Raw genomic sequence first — 19,453 nt, forward strand, 5'->3', positions numbered from 1 at the left:
AGATTAGGGATAAAGTTAGCTCATATTTTAAGTCGTTCAAATTCTGTAAAGCTGCTTTGCGACGATGTTTATTGTTAAAAGCGCGATACAAATAAACTTGACTTTACTCAATAATATATTGGCTCCAGTGGCTTTCCATGTCACTTTACGGTATGATGACCCTATTGGCTCTCCATATTTAGGTTTCTGTTTCCTGTGAGTGTTTTTCTGTTCCGACAGTGAGCGGGAAGTAATCCATTCTGCACAGTGAAACAAAAATGCAGAAGTGTTTATTCGGATGCTGTTCTGTAACCTCCATGCCTTCAGGAGATACAGGATGCAGGAGTTCCTTGTAAAAAGATATTTTTGCTTGTAAGTGATCAGAGTCGGGATGTTTCCAAACGGTGAGTAAAACAGAAATAAAATATTTACCCCAGACAAGAGGAATGTGTGTAAAAATAGGAGAAAATACCAGAAGTGTGTTTTTACAGTACAAGCAGAAATTTATTCAAATGATCCTGGGTACCAGGAAGAGTTCAGACAGGGTTCCTGCGGGTCCTTAAAAACTCTTAAATACAACTTTCGGTTTTCAAGGCCTAAAAATTTAAAATTGTTTGGAATGAGTGGAATTTTCGAAAGGGAGGTATTACATTTAATATTGGGCCGAACGAGTGAAATGTCTCCATCCGGTTTGGGGTATTTTTTTTTTTTTAACCGTAATTTTAAAAGTGACCAGCGGACCTTTTGGGGGCAGCATCGGTTCTGTGCGTTCCGGAGATTAAGAGCTAACGCTCGGAGGCTGCTGCAGGAAGTGTGGTGTGGTGTAGAGGAAGTGTGGTGTAGAGGAAATGTGGTGTGGAGGAAGCAGGGCCGGCCCAAGCCTTTAAGGGGTCCTAAGCAGAATTTGATTTGGGGCCCCCCACACCACCAAAACTACACTACTAGCTGCCTTATTATTTCTTAGGCTACACGGTTAGTCTAGTCTAGCCACCCACCATAATCTGCGTTTTTAGTTGGTTTACATTATACTGCAACTTGTGGCTATAGACCCTTTTCAGTCACGTGACCTTCGTAAACGCGACCACCATTTTGGACATGTAGCGGACTTCGGCTCGAATCGGTTTGAATGCAAGGAAGGCGACAAACAGAGAACATACAAGAAAAAGGAGCGAGATGCAGAAAACACCTTCGCTATCCAGCGACGTAGGGCATTTACAGGGCGAGCAGAGGGAGAAATAACAACAGTAACGACACATTAGCAACGCCGTACAGAAATAACGGTTTATGGCACGGACCCTTTCGGTTCTCGCTCATCTAGCTGCTACAATGACTGCTTAGACTGCAACAATAATACCTAACACACATTTAAGTATCCGTCGTAAAGACGTGAAACTCATCGAGTGACGAGTGTGTTCATTGATAAGCTAACACAATCTAAAAGTAGACATACCATCACACTGCCCTGGCGCTGTGTACAGTTTACCTTCTATGGTTTGTGCACTCACTATTTGCCATTACTTTCTCCAACCGTTGTTAGAGATTACAGGGAACGGCCTGGATTTAAGAGACAAATACATGTTCCTCTTGTTTTGAACACTTAGCCCATGTTTACATTAGACCGTATCAGCGGATCATCAGATTAACGTTTTTAAAAGCGATTAGTGTGCACACAGCAACACCAATACACGATTCGTCTGCACACAGCAACACCAATACACGGATACGCTCGGCTCCGCAGGCATCCTGCGCTCCAAATCACTCCGCCCTGAACAGCGAGTGCCCTCTGGAGGGTGCGCACTCCGGCCCTGCGCAGCTCACACAGCGCGCGAGTGAAGTGCGCGAGCCACGATTCGGGACTGAGCCGCTGTGCGTGTGATCCCAGCGCAGATCACTTACCACTCGCAAGTGGAAGGATGGCAAGCCTAAAGACAATCTTTTTTTTTTTTTGTTACATAGTCAAGAGAGGTGTCGGATCACTGGATCCAGTGTAAATAGCTGCCGGAGCCAACGCCCGAGGTTCCGGAGCGCACTCCGGCTTGCTCCCCCTCAAATTAAGCGCTGTTTGTAGGACACTGCCTTTGATCTGTCCTACAGTCTACCAACAGCAAAGGAACACAACGCTAGCTAATGTCGTTAGCTAATAGCTACTACAGAAGAACAAAGAGGTTACAATGGGTTATTTTAGCCTATTTGGTTACACACTCGCCGCCACAGAATGTTAACAGCAATGTAATGCCTTTTCTGGCTAATTTTATTCGTCTTACCTCCAACAAAGTGGTCACTACACAAGCGCTGGTATGCCGAGGGCTGCCAATCTGTTAATGGCCGCTATCCATCTTCTCCGTCGGGATCCGATAAAATGATAAACCTTGCCTTGTTTGTTGATGGTTACTACATCCAGGTGCACAACTATATAGTGGCATGATGGAAGTCTTGCTGAAAATAAACACTTTCTTTGCTGCCGTTCCTCAATGCTGGTTGTGCTAAACTACTGGTAGTACATGTCCAAAATGGCGGCCGCGTTTGTCGTGACGTCACGTGAAAAGGGTCCATAGAGGTTTTCGACCCACGTGACCATTGCCATGTCGACAAATAGATGGCGCCATTTTGGCGGTCACAACAATGGCGACTCCCGCTAGCCCAACATGTCAGAGATCTCATCTCATCTCATTATCTCTAGCCGCTTTATCCTTCTACAGGGTCACAGGCAAGCTGGAGCCTATCCCAGCTGCCTACGGGCGAAAGGCGGGCTACACCCTGGACAAGTCGCCAGGTCATCACAGGGCTGACACATAGACACAGACAACCATTCACACTCACATTCACACCTACGGTCAATTTAGAGTCACCTGTCAACCTAACCTGCATGTCTTTGGACTGTGGGGGAAACCGGAGCACCCGGAGGAAACCCACGCGGACACGGGGAGAACATGCAAACTCCACACAGAAAGGCCCTCGCCGGCCCCGGGGCTCGAACCCGGACCTTCTTGCTGTGAGGCGACAGCGCTAACCACTACACCACCGTGCCGCCCCCATGTCAGAGATTTGTCAAAAAATATGTATTTTCCCTTTTCACACCATGCATTGTTTGAATGGTTGCCATGACAACATATGCAAAGATTTCCAACAACATTTTGTGGCAAAAAAAAATTCCATAACAGTCTACTTCAACGTGATACCAAATAAAAGTAAATTCATTGCAGTTAGAAAAATAGTGTCCAGGTTGAGAGAGAGTTACATTAATCATATAGAAAAACACATAATAATTAATACATCTAGTATCGAATTCTAGTTTTGTCCATTGCATATTCACATCTAAAAAGTACAACCCACCCAACAGCATGGCTCTGCCTCGCCTGAGGGCACCGTGTATGTTAAACCTAGACCACACGTAAGCCGCCCAAACACTAGTAAGAAGCCCGGTGCCAGGTCGCCCCATTGATGAGGCCGAGCGGTCCCCGTCTCACGTATCTAAAACCATCGTAGCCTGACTAGTGGGGCTCGGTGCCAGGTAGCCTGAACACCGCCTAACAGAGCTTACGTGTAGGCTAGGTGCTAAGCTACATGTATAATTTGTCATTTATCTCGCATACGATATCTTTAAACTTCTGGAAAGTTACCCGAGACAAAATGTTCGCCACACAAACGCATGTGTTCGGTGGGCTGCCAATTCTCTCGCCTGATCACCACTTTTCGCGACACTGTTGATCGGCCAGGAACCTATGGAATGTTAATCCAGGTTTATCCCCTCTTCTGTTGTGGCAGCTAACTGCACAACACGTATCAGGCATTCTACGATAAAAGTAAGCGATGAAGATGGATATTACAAGCGTTGTTTGCTGATAAGCATGGCTTTGTGCCTCCAAAATGGCGGCGTAAACAGTATCACGTGACCCTATGACGTCAAGTTGAAAACCTCTATTGCAATATAAAATATTCAGAGTGATGTGTGGCATATTTGTAAGTAAAACAACAAATCAGTAGACAAGACACTGTATATGTAAATGTAACCGAGCTTTGGTACTTATCTTATAAACAGAGTATTGTAATAACTGAGGAGACACACGTTCGGAGGGAGACACAGATCTTCATCCGTTTATTAGAACACTTTCCCACCATTCCAACTCGCACACACAGATCTCGCGAGAGCATTAATACATGGCAGTCCTATGGAAAGTCCCCGAGGGGATAACATGCATTTTAAAGCTCATATTAAATCTGCTACATAAACAAGTTAACCAGTTTATTTTGCACTAATGTGCAAAACAAACTCAAAGTCATAATGACTTTGTCCGCTTGAGCTAATATCGGTCATGACATTTAGGTTGGAGTTTGTAAGTAAAGCGACGGCTCTCAGCTTAGAACTAAAGATGATATCCGAGGCCACATTTTGTTGTGTTGGGTAGCATAACATTAGCTACTATGACAGACATTCTGTTAGCTAATCCAGCCAACCTAGCCAGAACATAGACAACCTTAATGACACAAAAATAGTAACATTGGACATTCCAATTTACCTTTTCCTTGCTGCTTTTTTTTCTTCCTCTTGTCTCTTCCTCTTCTCTGCCCCAGATGGATAATTTCTTTTTTGAGACATGGCTTAGCCATCTAGTCCACCTATCTTCCGAAGTGAATAACTCCTGTCACGTCACGTCACGTGCGTCTGGTTGTGCAGGAGCGCAGTGGCAGCAACCAGCAGCAAGGATTAGTTAACCTAATGTACCAACTATGAAAATGATACAAAAAACATTATTTTTGTGTCTTTTGTTTCTGCTATATCATGTCATTGATATTCACTGGCGTAACACAAGTACTTGGGGCCCCCCTGCAGCTACTAAAAGTGTGGGCCCCCCCCAAGGCCACCCTGCCACGGCCTCCTCTCTCTCTCTCTCTCTCTCTCTCTCTCTCTCTCTGTATATCTCTCTTTTGATTGCTGAAAAGTGTGAAAAAAGTGCCAGGGCTCAGCCCCTGACAGCCCAGGCCCATTTAAACACGTATAGGACTGCCTAACCCATAGGCCTAGATGTTTTGTTAATTCATTCATATTCAGTACACCAGCAGAGTAGGCTATCCATTTATTACAAATAAATCCAACAATAAAAATGGTGTATGATGTGACAAAGCTCACAGTTCATACAGCTCAGTAAGCAGTAACGATAACAGTAACATTAATAATAATGATAATTACATAAGGTTCAATAAGGTTTAGGAAAATAAAAATCAAACTGTTTTAAAAGCCAGAGTATGGTTAAATAAAATACATCATAAGTTTAAGTAAAAGTTTGCATAAAGAATAAATCTGTCAAACACAGGGGTGCAAGCAACTAACATTTACTCACGTTACTGTTATGAGAAGTTTTATGAGTAATATAAAAATGAGTAATTTTAATTTTACTCAAGTAAATTTTGACCTAGGTATCTTATTCAATTACAATGGAACCAGACCTGAAAAGGCCTACTGAGTAAAAATGAAATGCAGCACAATAATAAAACAATCTGGCGGAAATTAAAGAAAATTACGCTACCTTGTGTGCAGTTTTTTTTTTTTTTTAACTATTTTACAACCTGGCGACTTGTCCAGGGTGTACCCCGCCTTTCGCCCGTAGTCAGCTGGGATAGGCTCCAGCTTGCCTGCGACCCTGTCGGACAGGATAAAGCGGCTACAGATAATGAGATGAGATGAACTATTTTACATAACCAACCTATCTTGGATCAATGTGTTGGATGATGGCTGGTGGTCATGGAGAACAATATTCAAGAAAAAGAAACATTGAATTATTGAGAAGAAAGATAATAAAAAGTAACTTTTATTCAAATCCCATTTTAAATCAGGTACTTTTTCACTCATTAGCCTCATTTTAACTGCACTAGTCCCCCCCCCCCCATGGCCCTACCTGTTAGCGCATCATGAACTGGAGGATAAGGCCTAACTCTCCCAAAAACGGATGAAATTTTGGGCAGTGTGGATGTAAATTCTTCTTTTTTCTTTTTGATTTGCCGCTTTTGAGCACCACTTTTTTCTCTGGTACGCTTCATTGTTGTGTTTATTATTTTCATGTTTCATCGGACTTTTTTGTGCATTGAATCACATCGGGCGACGGGCCCCCCCTAGCGGTCGGACCCCCCGCCTGGCGGGGGCTGCGGGGGTATACTTTACGCCAGTGTTGATATTACGTTTTTTTAATTAAAAATATTTTCACAGGTGGACATTCCAACTGCTCTTGGGGGCCCCCTGGTGGTGTGTGGGGCCCTAAGCGGGCGCTTAATTCGCTTATGCCTTGGGCCGGCCGTGGGAGGACGTGTGGTGGTTGTGAAGAGTGAGAGATGCGCAGGTAGCTTACGTGGGCAGGCCCGGCGCCAGGAACAGTTTACTAAGGGGGCAATTAGAAATCGCAAGGGGGCAAATATTTTTCATATAGTGTGTAGTAGTGATGGCGGTCTGACAACGTGTTTCAAACAACTGCACCAACCACAAAACCACTGCCCCGAAGGTTGCTTTAGTCCGGGAAAATCATGTGACGTATTACCAGGGCAGTTGTGCTTTATCAACACCCGTGCCCACCTGTTAACCCTCCCCGCCAATTTTCTCACAGACACGCATTACAACCGGAAAGATGCCAAACATAAAACACACACACAAACCTACAGGCAAGTCCTTTACATTTAAAATTTAAAAAAATCAACAGACCCCGCGGCTGCACCAGTAATAGCCTTCCTGACTCGCACCGAGTCAACGCTAACCACTTAATCCGCGAATCATAACAACCAATCAGATTTGTTCTACCGTGCCAGTTTTAGTAGTGATTTATGTGAAATGTATTTTTGTGCAATGCGCAACCACTTAATATTTCGTATTTGAAAATGCAAATTATTAATACGTCTATAATACATTATATTTTCATAAGAAAACAATTAAGTGATCTGAGTCTCCATTGAGGGGGCGGGGCTGTAGCCATGAGGGGGCGACGCCCCCTTTCGCCCCCCCACGGCGCCGGGCTTGTACGTGGGCTCTAGAAAGCGTTGATAATTATGGGAAGATGTCTGTTTAACGACAAGTGGTTGGGGGATGACAAATACCCCCAAAATAAGGAGAAGAATCGTTTGCGATAAAAAGCGCTGGATCGCTAGCCTGGCAAGCCAGACTAAATGTGAATATTTAGTCTGGCCTCGATCCGTACACATTTCTGAAGGGTGTGGGAGGAACAACCCGCTGTCTTTCAAACTGTCTCTGTGCGTATAGGCCAACGCTCTGACCAATCAGCGCAACAGTGACTGTGACGTAGTCAGAGCGACAGAAAGCAGTGGGGGAGGCCTTGAAATAAATAATTTTTCAAAATGCGTATTAATTAATAAACAGGTTCTAGATATTAAGAAGTTTGGAGATAATGACCACAGGTTTGGAGTCTGTACCACATACTTAACATACACTCTTATTTTTTTCAAGTGTTTTTCAAGGGTTTGCTTAAACTGTTTTTGAGAGTTTTTATTTAGTGGTGTTTGGTGAAATAATTTCCCTTAAATTTAAAATAACGGGAAAATAAGAAACAATCAAAAAGCAATGTTTCAAAGCTGTTTATTAATTCTTCGTACTGCACAAACTAGCCCCATCCTTTTGGCTATGGGCGGAGCCAGCTGGTAGATCAGACTTTTGCCATAGCCGGTCGGCAAAACAGCGAAAACGTCCTTCTTGAAAAGGAATGAGCGGAGAGCCTCTTCCTGCTCATGTTTCAACGAAAACTCCAAGTCTAATTCTTCTAAAACTGATTCCAAAGCGGAGTCAAACGCGCGCTGTTCACTAGCCGTAGCCATCTTTCCTGCTGTGCTTTCTCCAGCGTCGCGCAGCTTTGTCGTCACTCCTGCAAAAGCCCGCCCAAAGAATCCAAACAAAAACCTTGCGTTGTGATTGGCGGGGACGATTTGATGCCCGGGGTGTTTTGTTTATATGGTGCGAGGCTAGACCCACTCGTAGGCAAAAATATTTTTGGCCGCTAGGCGGGTGGGTCTAGTTTACTAGGCTACTGGATCGCACAAATGTGTTTAAAGCCGGTACCGCAGCGCTGGGGACACGCCCACTGGGAAACTGGTTTTTCACGGACACGAGGCGCGCGCGCGCGTGTGTTAGAGGTCAAGTGCTCCGGAGTGAAACGCAGGGGGGTTCGCGCATGCGCACAAGAGTCAGGTGGAAAATGGGACTTGTAGGACATAATACTACTAATAATAATGATTAGCATCATTTTTTACATAATTAACATTGTTTATTGTACTAAGTTTAATATAAATATATAAACAACCTTTATTTCAAAACTCAATTAAAAAGAACTCCAGAAAATACAATAATTCTAAATATAGTACAATATAAATAATTTATACAAAAAGTTTTTGTTTTATTACTTATCGTCTACTACAGTGTTTTTAATATAATAATAATAAGAATAATATTAACAACCACTAATAATAATTAGTAGTAGTAGTAATTATTATTGATTATTAATCATTACTACTTATGAATTAGTAATTAATAAGTACTAGGGATTATTAAATGTTATAAAATTAAGTTATTAAAAATTATTACAAATAATTATTAAAAAGTAGTAATTGGTAGAATACAAACAAATACTCATGAATTATAGATTTTTTTAAAATAGTGAACATTGATATAAAATAACTGTACTACTACTAATAATAAACGATAATACTACTAGTAATACTTGTTGTTAATGTTATTTTTATCAGTTCAGTTGTTATCAATGTTCTCTATTAAAAACAAATTATCTATAATCCATGAATAATTGTTTGTATCACTACTACTACTACTACTACTAATAATAATAATAATAATAATAACTACTTTTTTTAATAATAATTTTAACTAATCTTATAACTCAATTTTATAGCATTTTAATAATTACTACTTATTATTTATTAGTATAATTTAGTAGTTGATGATAATTACTACTTATTATTAAATTACATTTTGATAATCACTGCTTATTAATTAAGGAGTAATAATACTGAATTATAATAATTGCTACACTATTAATTATTAATTAATATAGCTAATAAGTAGTGATTATTAAAATGTTATAAAGTTGAGTTAATTTTAAAAATTATTATTAAAAAAGTAGTTATTATTATTATTATTATTAGTAGTAGTAGTAGTAGTAGTTGTAATACAAACAATTATTCATGGATTATAGATAATAATTAATGATTATTTTTGAATATTGAACATTGATATAACAATTGCACTGATAATTTGTTTAATTTACAACACATTGATTAATATTGATAATAATGGTTATGAAAGGTGACGGTTGTTTTTCTGTGTTTAATGTAACGCTCTGATGATTGTATGACTGCATAAACAGGTTTACGCTGTTACCTGCTATAATGCAGAAGATACTCGAGAACTTCCTCAGCCAGCTGTATACTGTACCACACTCACACTGATTTTGCTGTCGGACACAAAATCACACATCATCAAAGATAATCTTTGGGGGTTGAAATAATGCCGGCTAAGGTTGTTCAGCTGGTTCTACTTGCCGTTTATTGTTTTGGTTTTTGAAATGATTCCTGGTGTTTTCTCCAGTAAACCCCAGTCTTCTCCTCGCTGCTACAGTAGTTCTGCAGCCCAGAACGCACGACTTTGCTTCAGCTGTTTGCATGTCTAACTGTTGCCGTTGATGCACCCTGTTGTTCACCAATTGTGTGCATTCTTCTTAAAGTTCATAAAAAAAATTGCAGAAAAGTTTTAAGTTGTCGTATTTATCATTTTCTTTGTCAAGGTACAGTCTTAATTTTTCCATTTAGAGGTCTTGAAAAGGTCTTAAAAGTCTTTAAATTTGTACTTGAAAAATGTGCAGATACCCTGCTCAGAACTGTTCAGGGTTGTTTTGGGGTTTTTTTGGTATAAAAAACAGATTACATTACATACATCAACTCATAAACTGTAAAATATACAATGGTGAATGAGTAAAAAAAAAAGAATGCGTTTTTAATTTTATTTTATTCTTTTTTAGAAGTGCTGACGGCTGCCCAAATAAAAGCTGCAGCTGTCAGCACCTCCTCTTCCGGTTTTGGACAGACGTGAGAAAGTGAAAGTGTATTAAATATAGATTTGTGTCTTTACAAACGCAGGAGAATGTTGCATGTTCTATTTGTTTGTTTGTATTTGCACCACCAGCTTTAGAGATGAAGAAGAGAAATGTGACTTGTTTGTCCATGTTGTGGTGATTTGTCTCTGTGTGCTCACACACCCTGTGGAGAACCTTCTGGAATGTACAGTGGGCTCCAAAGGTCTGAGAGCTTGAGTGGAAATGCATTCTTTTTCACTACTAATGATATTAAATGTTTTTATGACAAATGACGGTATCATGTGCAATACCTCTCCTGCTGGCCTTTTTTTCTTCTTCCTTTTCCCATATCTTTTTTTTTTTATATCTGTATATGTATTGAGAAGAGAGGTAGCAATCTGTGAACAGCAGTACGGGTTTATGCCAAGGAAGAGCACGTCGGGTGCAATTTTTGCTTTAAGAACATTAATGGAGAAGTACAGGGAAGGCCAGAGAAAGCTACATTGTGTGTTTGTAGACCTGGAGAAGGCATACGATAGAGTGCCGAGAGATGAGTTATGATATTGTATGAGAAAGAGTGGAGTGAATGAGAAGTATATTAGAGCGGTGCAAGACATGTATGAGAACAGTGAAACAGCAGTGAGGTGTGCAGTTGGAACGACTGAATGGTTCAAGGTGAAGGTGGGACTCCATCAAGGATCTGCTTTGAGTCCGTTCTTGTTTGCCATAGTGATGGACAGCTTGATGGACGAAGTGAGGCGAGAGTCACCATGGAACATGATGTTTGCGGATGATAGTGATATGTGGTGAAAGTAGAAAGGAGGTTGAGCTGGGTTTGGAGAGATGGAGGGATGCATTGGAACGAAGAGGAATGAAGGTGAGCAGGAGCAAAACAGAATACATGTGCATCAATGAGAATGGGGATGAGAGTGTAGTGAAGATGCAAGGAGTAGACGTAAAGAAAGTTGGTGAATTCAAGTACCTGGGGTCAACTGTGCAGGAAAATGGGGGCTGCGATAGTGAGGTGAGAAAGAGAGTGCAGGCATTCTCTTTCTTTTTTTTCTATCTATATAAATAACTTGGGTGCGGGACTAAGTCCCACAAAAGTACATCTTTATGCAGACGACAAGTCAAGTCAAGTTTATTTGTATAGCGCTTTTAACAATAAACATTGTCGCAAAGCAGCTTTACAGAATTTGAACGACACAATATTATACACTTTTGCTTCATCAGTGCAGGAGGCTGTGAACTACTTACAGTCTGCTTTTAACAAGGTACAAAATTCCCTTGAAGGACTTAAGTTGGTGCTAAATGCTAAAAAACCTAAATTCATGGTCTTCACACGTTCACACACACCTTATAACAGGGATGTGATTTGGGGCTGGTGAAATTATCTGAAAATTTTAGCCGGGGTTTTGGGGTTTTCTGACTTAAAAATTGTACTAAAATGGCAAGCAAACACACAAGAAAAAACTTGCCATGATTAAGCCAATTTAATGGTCAACATGCAACTCTGACACACACACGCACTCTCTCTCTCTCGCTCTCTCTCACTCACACACACACTCACTCACACACCCCAAAGAACCAGCGCGGGCAGGGCACGCTAGCCCCGCGCCTCGGGACGTAATTCGCCCCGAGGCGAGCCGCGGCGCTCCGCTTAGGTTTCGTTTCTATCCCGGGCTCCAGCCCAACTTTGGACGCTCGTAGCTCGGGCAGGGGAGGTCCCAGCATCCCCAAACTTGACAGCCAGAGACCTCTGCCCTCCCCCCAAAGAACGAAATCGCTGAACAAATGTCTCACAGTCTTATGTCCAACGTCTGTAGCAACCTCTTTCTCTAACCATTCCCAGCGGAACTTGTTTTTCACTATTCTGTCGATTTCTTTAACTCGATTTTTATCTTTACGCTCGATCACGGAGGCTGCCATCTTTCAACTCTTTGTTTGAAGCGAGCTTACGTACAGCCATAGGTCGCGTTAACCGACAATTGTCCGTCATTGACGGATTTTTTTTTAGCTATGACGGAAAAATCTGAAGGCCGTCGGTCATTTTGACGGATGTTTACCGTTACCATTACCAATAACAATAATAGCCTAATAATAACAATAATAAAACACAATGAAACACACAATTGAAATGATTGGCAAGTTGTGGCAGAGTTTTCTTACATACAGTATACATAGTCTTCACTGCCGTCACTTTCAATCTGAGCCGACGTTGCGGCAGTCTTGATGTTCAGTGCATCGGCTGCTCATGTATACATTGTAGGCACTGCGCAAGGCTGTTCCGCCCATCGCGCTCCTGACCGCGCTCTCACTTTTCTAACCACTAGCACAGTGAGATGGATTAATGTTTCCCTTCTCTGCAGAACACACGTCATTTTTGCTATTAAAAAAAGAGATGCATTTGGTTGTTTGTGTCGTTTCCCTGCCTGTACAATAGCGCTCATTTAGGCTAGTTGTTTTCTTGTTTTTAAAATAAAACAAATGCCGATTTATTGTATTCTTCCCCAGCAAGCTTAGGAACATCACTGCTCGAATATCTGCTAAACTATCATTTTAATGAGAGCACGGGTAGACAAACTAACATTTAAACATAACTTCGTTTTATTTAAGACCTTCCGTGTCAGGTTCCAGGCTCCGCCGAGCCGAGCCGCGGGGTGCAGCTGCACCACTGGTGCAGAAAGACGGCATGCTGCAGGATTTCCTCCCTATGAAGAGAGGACTAGCAGGGTCGGGAAATCCAACTTTCAGAGGCTCTTGCCGGCTTCTGATCACTTCCCTGGGAGAAATGTTTCCCGACTTCAGAACTTTGGCTGAAGTGGCGCTGGTTATTCCAGTCTCCAGTGTCGCAGCAGAGCGCGGGTTCAGCCTTCAGAATAAAATTAAAACGTCAATGAGAAGTCGTCTGTCCGAGGCAAAGATGCAAAATTTAATGACAATTGCCTCGGCAGCAGTCTCCATTGACGACTTTGATTATGCACAAGCGAGCTCCCAATTTAAATCCATGCGGGCCAGAAGGAAGGTTTGAGCTCACGCAAACAGGTCAGATTAGATTGTCACTTAAATCGTTGTAGTGGACTGTTCATATTTGAACTGCAATTGTCTTGCTACGTTGTAAAATAACATTGTTCATATGCCCGTTAAGGCTCAACAGCCGCAATGTTTTTAGCGGAGGGAAAATGGGTTCACAAGTGACCGAACGTCAGAATCTCTGTTCATCTTTTTGCATCATAAATAAATGATTAAATAATACAAGCTTGTTCTGTGAATTAATTTTTAAATGAAAATGAGTCCATGAAAACACAAGTTATTAAATATATAGCATTTATAGCCTATATACATTGTCATTTAAAAGTAAAAATAAAATGACAGATAATTATGGACAGTGACGGAATTTTTACGACCCTGTCCGTCAAAATGACGGACAATGAAAAAGTCTAACGCAACCACTGCGTACAGCTATCTAACAAGCGCGTTCATTGGTTGTTACAGAGTGATGGGCCAATCACGTACCTCGTTTCATCTCAATGACGGAAATGCTGAAAGTCGGAACGAATAGGATATGAATACGGATTTTTGAGCGAAAAATCGGAAAAAAATTTTTTTTCAAATTTTGAGGTGAAAAAAGCGGAATTCCGCGAATTCGCGGAAAAATCACATCCCTGCTTATAATGACACTATTTGTACTATGAATGGAACACAGTTAGAAAAAGTATCCTCCTATAAATACCTAGGAATATGGTTGGATGATAAACTGTCGTTTAGTACACATATTGAGTGTCTCTTAAAAAAACTCAGACCCAAATTAGGATTTTATTTTAGACAAAGAAAGTGTTTTCCATACAAAGCAAGAAAAAGGTTGGTAGAGAGCACCTTCTTATCAGTATTAGACTATGGTGATATGATTTATATGCATTCCTCACAATTGCTATTGAAAAAATTGGATGTTTTATATCATTCTGCCTTGCGTTTTATCACAGGAACAGCAAATAGGACTCACCACTGCTTGCTATATGAAATGGTTCAATGGTCCTCTCTCTCTCTCTCTCTCTCTCTCTCTCTCGGGAGAAAGTTTCACTTGTTGATTTTTACTGTGAAAGCATTAATGGGTAAATTACCACAGTACATCTCAAATCTGCTTCCTTATCACACTAGTATTTATAGAACAAGGTCTACAAATAAGATATTATTAATCACACCCTCAATAAGAACTGAACTGGGTAAGACCTCTTTTTCCTTCTATGCACCATACGTTTGGAACGAACTTCAGAACACACTACACCTAGAGACACTTCCTTCTGTTAATACTTTTAAAAATCTTTTAAAAACAGCTCTTACAGAGCAGCGCCATTGCTTTTAAATATGGTGCCCATGTGTCTACGTTTGTTTTTAATCCTTTTATTGTTGTCTTGTCTTCTTGCAGTCTCTTGTCTTTAGTGTCCTTGGCTGTGTTGTCAATTGTTTTTGTTATGTTTATGAGATTTGTCTTGTTTTAGTTGTGTTCCTTTGACTTGGTGTATTTAGTGTATGTTACATGTTTAGTTACAGCTAGAGCTGTGCAATATATCGTATTTTTATCGCGATATCGATATTGGTGTCAAACGATATCAAAATTCATAATATCGATATGAAACGATTTTTTGTCATTTGTCGAAAGGGACGTGCACAATATTTCTACAATGGCAATAAAACAACAATAACATTGACGTGACAGTAAGGTAAAACGAACCCTTCTGTCCCCTAAGGCACACCGTAGCCTTGCATACGTCATCCATTCTACTCCCGCGATATCTCCGCAACAGTAAAAAAATCAATTCTTCTGTTTTCATACGTGTCGGGTGATTTGATATATTGATTTGTTAATATGTTGTTTGATTTGCTTGCTAATAGTTATAATAATACAATTAACATATATTTACGTCATATTTTTGGATGTGGGACTGGGTAATGTAAAAATGGCATCTACGGAAGAAAACAAGCACAACAATATTAGCACATATCCAGCTTGCTAGCTGTGTTAGATGTGTTAAACCGTGTGGATTTAAGTGGAATAATTGCGAGTCGTCCTGTGGTCAAGGCAGCGTTTTAAGGTAAGGCAATTTGGTTATTAATGTTGCCCGCCGCGGCATGTTTACTTGGGTTCATTTGATTTTGACTTGTGCATCTGCAGCTAGCATCATGCTTTGAAGTAGGTTCTGCTAAGGACGGGTTTATTGCGCGATGTAGACGGACTCAGATGTAATTACATTGTTTTTAAAATTCCGTGCGCTTAAAACGGTGTCCCCCTGCTAATCATGTAGCCCTAATCATGTGTTGCTTTTACTTTTCGAGTGAAATATCTCTGCAAATGGTATTTCAATGCTGACATGCCAAAAAGATAGCGGAGTCCACATTTGGAAGATGAAGGAAGAGAAGCCTGATGCTTGAAAATAGATCGCTTAATCCACAACGCATATCTGTATTTGAGACATAACCTGCAACTAGTGGGGATGTTTTGGAATGACTGTGCATGGGGTGTTTTTGGCCACAGAACACTAACCCACAGTAGTAGGAGGACTACTGGGTTCGTGGATTTTGTCTGTTGACTGAGCGAAGCATGGTGTTTGCCTTGTGCCATTTCACGTAGCATCTAGCCGCAGTGCCACCTACACTTTCAGGGAATGTTTACATGCCGCTGAGCTATTTTCATGTATGTTAATTCTTAAGGACTTGTCTCTATATTGTGCGTGTTCACACACGGACTGGCCATCGGGAGTAGCGGGAGTTTTCCCGGTGGTTCAGTGTGGGCCGGCGGAGAAAAAAACAAAACAGTTGCGCGCTGGCCTTTAATATGATAAGCAATGTTAAGTTTCTTTAAGAAATTGTTAACATTGTTTATTACAGTTGCGCGCTGGCCTTTAATATGATAAGCAATGTTAACAGTTTCTTAAAGAAACTGTTAACATTGCTTATCATATTAAAGACCAGCGCGCAACTTTTTTTTTTTTTTTTTTCTCCGCCGGCCCACAAACTCCCGCTACTCCCAATGGCCAGTCCGTGTGTGTGCGTGTGTTTAATGTTGGTGTCTTAACAACACACAAGCTTACGTTGTAGTGTGTGTGTGTGTGAGAGAGAGATTTTATCCTTGGCTGGCTACGAGCCAGTGTGGACGTTACGCAGTAATCACTGGTAATCCCAGCGCTGGCTCCAAACTCTGTGATCGGAAATGTTGAGTGAGGAGAACGTGAGCCTTGTGCAGGCTATAGGACCTATGCAAAGTACGCGCTTGCACAGTAAATAGTTTAAGTAAAAGGCGTTTCAGGGTACAACGGGAAGGGTTGACAGGTAGCCTATGAGGCCTGTACTATAAAAATGTGGCCCGGTGCCTCGGGTGTTGATGATCAGGGCTTTAAAAAAAGGTGTATAAATATCGTTTTAAAAATCGCGATATCGATATTTACTGAAAAAATCGTGATATTGATTTTTTCCAATATCGAGCAGCCCTAGTTACAGCACATATTCCACTGTTTTGTGTGCTTTGTAGTCTGATTTAGTCTTTAGTGTTTTGGTAGTGTTGTCCTCTGTCTTTGTGTTTTTTAACTTTTGACTTGCTGCCACTTGGCCAGGACTCCCTGGAAGAAGAGTCACTGAGACTCAACGGGACCTTTCCTGGTTAAACAAGGGTTAAATAAAAAAAAAAAAAGGCAGGGTGGAGCAGTTGGAGAAGGATTTCGGGAGTCATTTGTGATAGGAAGGTCCCAGCAAAAGTGAAAGGTAAGCTGTATAAGACAGTAGTGAGACCAGCTGTGATGTATGGATTGGAGACCGTACCCTTAACGAAGAGACAGGAGGCAAAGTTGGAGGTGGCGGAGTTGAGGATGTTAAGGTTTGCGATGGGAGGTTGGACAGGGTACCGAACGAGCACATCAGAGGGACAGCACATGTGGAGAGCTTGGGAATTGAGCTAAGAGAGATGAGACTGAGATGGTACGGGCACATCCTGAGAAGAGATGCAGAGCATGTGGGAAGGAGAATGTTGAGGATGGAGCTGCCAGGCACACGGAAACGAGGAAGGCCAAAGAGGAGATACATGGATGTGGTGAGAGAGGACATGAAAGTGGCAGGTGTGGTAGAGAAGGATGTGGAAGACAAGGAGCAATGGAGACGAAAGATCTGCTGTGGCGACCCCTAATCGGGAGCAGCCAGAAGAAGAAGAAAAAGAAGATTTGTATATGTAAATACTTAATTTAATTTAATTTATCTAGAAGTTTTCTCAATTTTCTATTCTCTGTTTATCCTGTAATGATGATGCTGGAATTTTAATTTCCCTGAGGGAGCCCGCCCCAAGGGATCAATAAAGTTCTATCTAATCTAATCTAATCTAATCTAATCTAATCTAACTTGAGTGAAAGTAGAACCTTAGTAGAAAATATTGACATGCATTTCAGAATTTCCTCGTCTTTGGTATTTTCCCCTTTTCGTTTGAATGACAGTGTGCACTCGAGCTGGCACAGAACTCACATGTTTGTGTAAAACCTGATGATCCATTTTAGATAAAATCCATCAGCATGTCATCTGAACACACTCCAATAGAGGGGATCAGACTCATGGAACATCTGAACTTTTGTAGAAAGAAGATAACACGGTCAATATCACACATCTGCTTAAATTTAAGCTGTTCGCAGCCACAGCCTGGACGCACCACACTCGACACAGCTGAACGTCATTCAGGAGTAGCGAGCCGTGTGCTAGGAGTTTGCCAAAAGACACATCAGGGACTTGGCAAATGTGAAAAATGTTGTCTGAGATCATGATGCCAAAAGGAACATTAGTCACAAAGTGCTATGTTTTTCAGAAACCCAACTACCTTGAGAACACCATCCTCACTGTGAAGCATGGTGGTGGGAGCATCATGTTAAGCATTACCCTTGACCTGTCTTTATTTCTACAGATTAGCTGTACACACATATACACATATATAAACACTTATTTATCTCCATGTAACTGATTTTTCATGTCTTGTGTCCTCAGTGAGTGAAGATTGCACAGAGCTGCTGTTCCTTCGCCTGATGATTGTTTTCTCTGTTTGGATCTGGAAAAAGAGATCATTGACTCACACCAGCAGCTCTCAGCACAGCACTGGTAATATGAAGATTTTATCTTCTTCCTTTTTTCCTTCCTGTATTCCTGTGCTTATTGTCACTGCACCACTGAACCAACAGAGGAAATTGTGCATCATTATCAGTGCTGGGAATAACGGCGTTAGAAATAAACGGCGTTACTAACGGCGTCACTTTTTTTTAGTAATGAGTAATCTAACTAATTACTTTTTACATCGTTATAACGCTGTTCCCGTTACTTACAATAAAATACTATGCGTTACTTTATTAAAGCTGTTCTCATCTGGCACGCTGCTCATTCAGCCTTTCTTTCCTCTGCTTTAGTGTGGGGCGGGGAGATGCGAGACAACGGCATAGTAAGCCAATCAGAGTAGATTTGGACAGCATACGTACTGTAGGTAGGCTCCGCCTACTGCACTACTGCGCACAGTTTCAATCAGAAGACCATGGGCGCCGCCAGGGGGGTAAAGGTTAGAACAATTCTAGGGGCCCAGCACTGCCATGGGGCCCTTTAAGGGGCTGATAATATGCTTTTAATGATTTTAATAAGACTTTTGAAATAACAACAATGCAGTATTCCATCTGGTAAAATGAGCTAATTGAACAAGGTTGTCTATTTCTTGAGTTCTTCAACATATTGTCATTTAACCCTCCCCCTTTTGCGAAATGGTACGGTCCAGTTCTGGTCGAAGCGCGATGCGTTAAATCTGTGTGCTGATCAGTGCAACGCTACTTGCTGCTGTGTCGCAGTGCAGCAGCCAGCCAGCCAGCAGTGGAGTGCGTACAGTCTATGATCGCTAAATATGAAGCGCGGCTGTCAAAAACGTAAAGAAAGCCAGCTGAAAGCTGAGAGGGACCGGAGAGGCAGGCAACTGGTCACTCAGTTTTTCCCAAAGAAAGGTAGCTATCGCTCACATGTGTTCAAAATATTAGCGAATGGTAAATGAACAGTATGAACGTGGTTGGATTAGCCTATCAAGAGAACACTTTTACAGTTTGTACAGTGACATTTTTTCCATTTTAATAACTGAACTGACTTGTGTGATAAACAAGATGAAATATTACGTTATGCTGGTGCTAATAACTAGTTTCATAACTAATGGGGTGCCCTAAATATGCACAGATTCAGCCTCAGGGGGACCTCCGCCCTACCAAACCACTGAACCCCCCTTTGGAGAAGGAGGTAAGCAGCAATACAACCCATAAATGCTTTAGGATTGAAGTTTTTAATGAGCGAGCACCATATACAGTTTGCTAGATTAAAGTGTTGCTAATAACGGACACCAGTCAAGTGTTTGA

General features: G+C 41.3%; 1 protein-coding gene across 3 annotated transcripts in view; it reads left to right on the forward strand.

Moving 5' to 3' along the window:
* Positions 1-205: 205 nt before the first annotated feature.
* Positions 206-19,453, forward strand: part of LOC132866478 (NACHT, LRR and PYD domains-containing protein 12-like) — a 47,946-nt gene continuing 28,698 nt past the window's right edge. For all 3 annotated transcript variants that reach the window (XM_060899267.1, XM_060899268.1, XM_060899269.1), the window contains exons 1-3: positions 206-383; positions 18,066-18,176; positions 19,278-19,337. In XM_060899267.1, coding sequence (XP_060755250.1) covers positions 371-383; positions 18,066-18,176; positions 19,278-19,337 — 184 coding nt within the window. In that variant the 5' untranslated portion in view covers positions 206-370. The remainder of the gene's footprint in view (positions 384-18,065; positions 18,177-19,277; positions 19,338-19,453) is intronic.

The sequence above is a fragment of the Neoarius graeffei genome, chromosome 18 (assembly GCF_027579695.1).
Source record: "Neoarius graeffei isolate fNeoGra1 chromosome 18, fNeoGra1.pri, whole genome shotgun sequence".
NCBI lineage: Eukaryota > Metazoa > Chordata > Actinopteri > Siluriformes > Ariidae > Neoarius > Neoarius graeffei.